We start from the raw sequence: 2500 nt of genomic DNA on the forward strand, positions 1-2500 counted from the left end.
CTATCTCTCGAGCAAAGTAATCACGAGACTCTGCGAACTGATCGGTTATGACCATTTCATCCGACACAATCGTTAGCTGGAGCAACAGAAGGCGCCCATCAAAAACCGCCGCACCGAAATTAGCCGCAAAGTTATTCGGCGAACCATTACTCACCTAATGGAGCGTTTTAGAAACGATTTACACCCTCTCGCCCTCGCACCAACCGCGAACTCCGGTATTTGTTGGGAATATTTATGATCAGTGGCGCGAGGCACTTTTGCCCTCTTCTGGTCACACAAGGGTCCCGGACTCCGGAAATTAGTTTAACGGGAACGGGAAGCCCAGAATCTCATCTCAGCCGCCGTCACCGCAACCGAACCGAACCGAACCGAATGGCCCATAACTCAATCGCCGTTAAGCGTTTGGTAAAGGGTAAAAACCATAAAAACCCCCCAAAGAACCCAAATAGATCACTGGTCGATTATTTAATTGTTCTCCGTCGTCTTCGGCTATCGCGAGACAAATGGTACCATACTGCTACCGTTCCGTTCCTTTCGAAACATTCCTTCGCTGCGCTGCGTCGCTTGTGTTTACACGTTTTTGATCGGCGAACCAACTGGGGGATCTCCACCTTTCCGGCGAGATGGTGCTTGCGAGTGTGCCTTATAGATGGATGCACCCACAGTGATCCGTGGATCGTCGTTCGTCGTTGGAACAAGTTTTCTCCATCGACGGACGAAGACGGAGCGCACGCTCGCACACCCGTGTGGACTAAAAATAAAGCATTTGACTTGGCCCAAACATCTCGCTTTCTGTTGTAGAACCGTTTCGAGAGTAGAATTTATGCATCGCTAGAGAGAACTGAGGGTAAGAATCAGGAAGAACTCGAGCCTGAAGAAGAATGATGGAAATTCCGTGGAAATTCCTGCCCCGTACCGTATCGTGTAGCGATGAAAAGCGCTATTATGAGGTATTGTTTTCCATTCCACTCCACGCTTAACCCCTTGCACCCATTAGGATGAATCAAAACAAACATCAGAGTTAAGTGGTTTACTTTAAGGTACAAGCCACCAAGTTGGGGTCAAACGCAATCCGTTTGATGTGGCAGCACGAACAGCACGGAACTTGTCGACTGATCATTGTCTTCATCAGTGTGTTATGATTATTGATTTCTGTTGCTGTGGTCGGCTGGAGGATATTAATAAATTTGTAGCAAATGAGAAAATAAATTATGAGACCCATGGAGCAGCACCGAATGGAAGCGTCCTGATAGGTTTTTTTCCGATAGCTAACTGCCGTCAAAACAAATTTGAGTGCTTTCTGCTGACCGCAGTTACGCTCGGTGCTTTTGAACTTGCGTTAGAAGGATCACCATTGGACCGATGGTGGCACATTAACGGTTGGAAGGAAGTGAACAAAGTGCTAACCGTTTTTGGTCGACCACTGGCACGCTTCGGCAACAAAAAAGTAATTTTCACCTCCAGGCGCAGTCGCATCCGGGCACGTCCACCGGTTGGGTTCCGGTTTTTGGACATTAAAAGGTTCAAAGCGGGCGCACCGCGCTGTGAAATGGAGAATCTCGGCTACTTACGTCTGAATCCGGGCGTCTCTGGACTTCGCTCCGGTGGGCTGCAAATGCGATCCCGGTCCCGGTCACCTTCTTCGCTCGTTTGGCCCTCCATCGATTCGTCCTTGGCGGGCGGTGACAGTGAGGTGCATGCCGGGCTGGACGAGTCCGTCCGGAAGGATTCGGAACCCGAGCCACCCGACGAACCGAACAGCAAACCCTTGGAGAAGATGTTCTATGGTCATTAGCGGGCGGGGAATGGTTCCATCGTGCGGAGTCCGATGTACGATCGGAATCACTTACTTGATCGATGCCAAATCCGAGACATTTCGGTGGGGCAAAGGCCGACGGTAGGGGCAGGTTGGAAGGGAACGGTTTGACGAAGGCACCGCCACCACCAAACGGGCTGGTGCCGCTGGCGGTCGATACGGCCGGATTGAGTGGATGGAGAAAGTGGGGCTGAAAGCCGTGCAGCAGGTGCGCCCCGTACCCACTCATCAGCGACAGATGATGCAGATCCTTGGCGTCCGGGAGCTGGAATGGCGCGAAAAGAGAGGAGCTGTTGTAGTGGGTTTGTATCGATGGAGTAGGAGTCCTTGCGATCATAAAAAGGGATTGATTTTGAATTCATATTTGGGATAATTCTATTTTATTGATGTTCTTTTGGCTTATTTAGAAATATTGCTTTTATGTTTTCGCAAATTTTAATGCTCAATGTCGAATTCAACACTATAGGGACAGGATTAACTGAATAGAAGTTAGATTGTGAATAATCAATCAACACTCCACATTTAATGGCCTGGAGAAGATAGATTTTAACTGGAACTTTCCTTTTTTCTTTCTACATTTAAGCTACACACAAATAGAGTTTTATTTTGAATGATTCAGTCTTATCTAAATTCACTAGAAAAACGATCGTTGGGCATTTGCTCAATTTGTTAGTTTTATTTAGA

General features: G+C 48.1%; 1 protein-coding gene across 5 annotated transcripts in view; it reads right to left on the bottom strand.

Annotated features, from left to right (window-relative positions):
* Positions 1–2500, bottom strand: part of LOC126575095 (protein Teyrha-meyrha-like) — a 23377-nt gene that overhangs the window by 19588 nt on the left and 1289 nt on the right. For 4 of the 5 annotated variants that reach the window (XR_007608247.1, XM_050235636.1, XM_050235637.1 and 1 more), the window contains 2 exons: positions 1851–2081; positions 1572–1782 (listed from right to left, as the gene is read on the bottom strand). Coding sequence is in view for 4 of the 5 variants with exons in the window: in XM_050235636.1 (XP_050091593.1) it covers positions 1572–1782; positions 1851–2081 (442 nt within the window). In the remaining variant the exon portion in view is untranslated. The remainder of the gene's footprint in view (positions 1–1571; positions 1783–1850; positions 2082–2500) is intronic. The other variant, XM_050235638.1, reaches the window with a different exon arrangement.

Source organism: Anopheles aquasalis, chromosome 3 (genome assembly GCF_943734665.1).
Source record: "Anopheles aquasalis chromosome 3, idAnoAquaMG_Q_19, whole genome shotgun sequence".
NCBI classification, from domain to species: Eukaryota; Metazoa; Arthropoda; class Insecta; order Diptera; family Culicidae; genus Anopheles; species Anopheles aquasalis.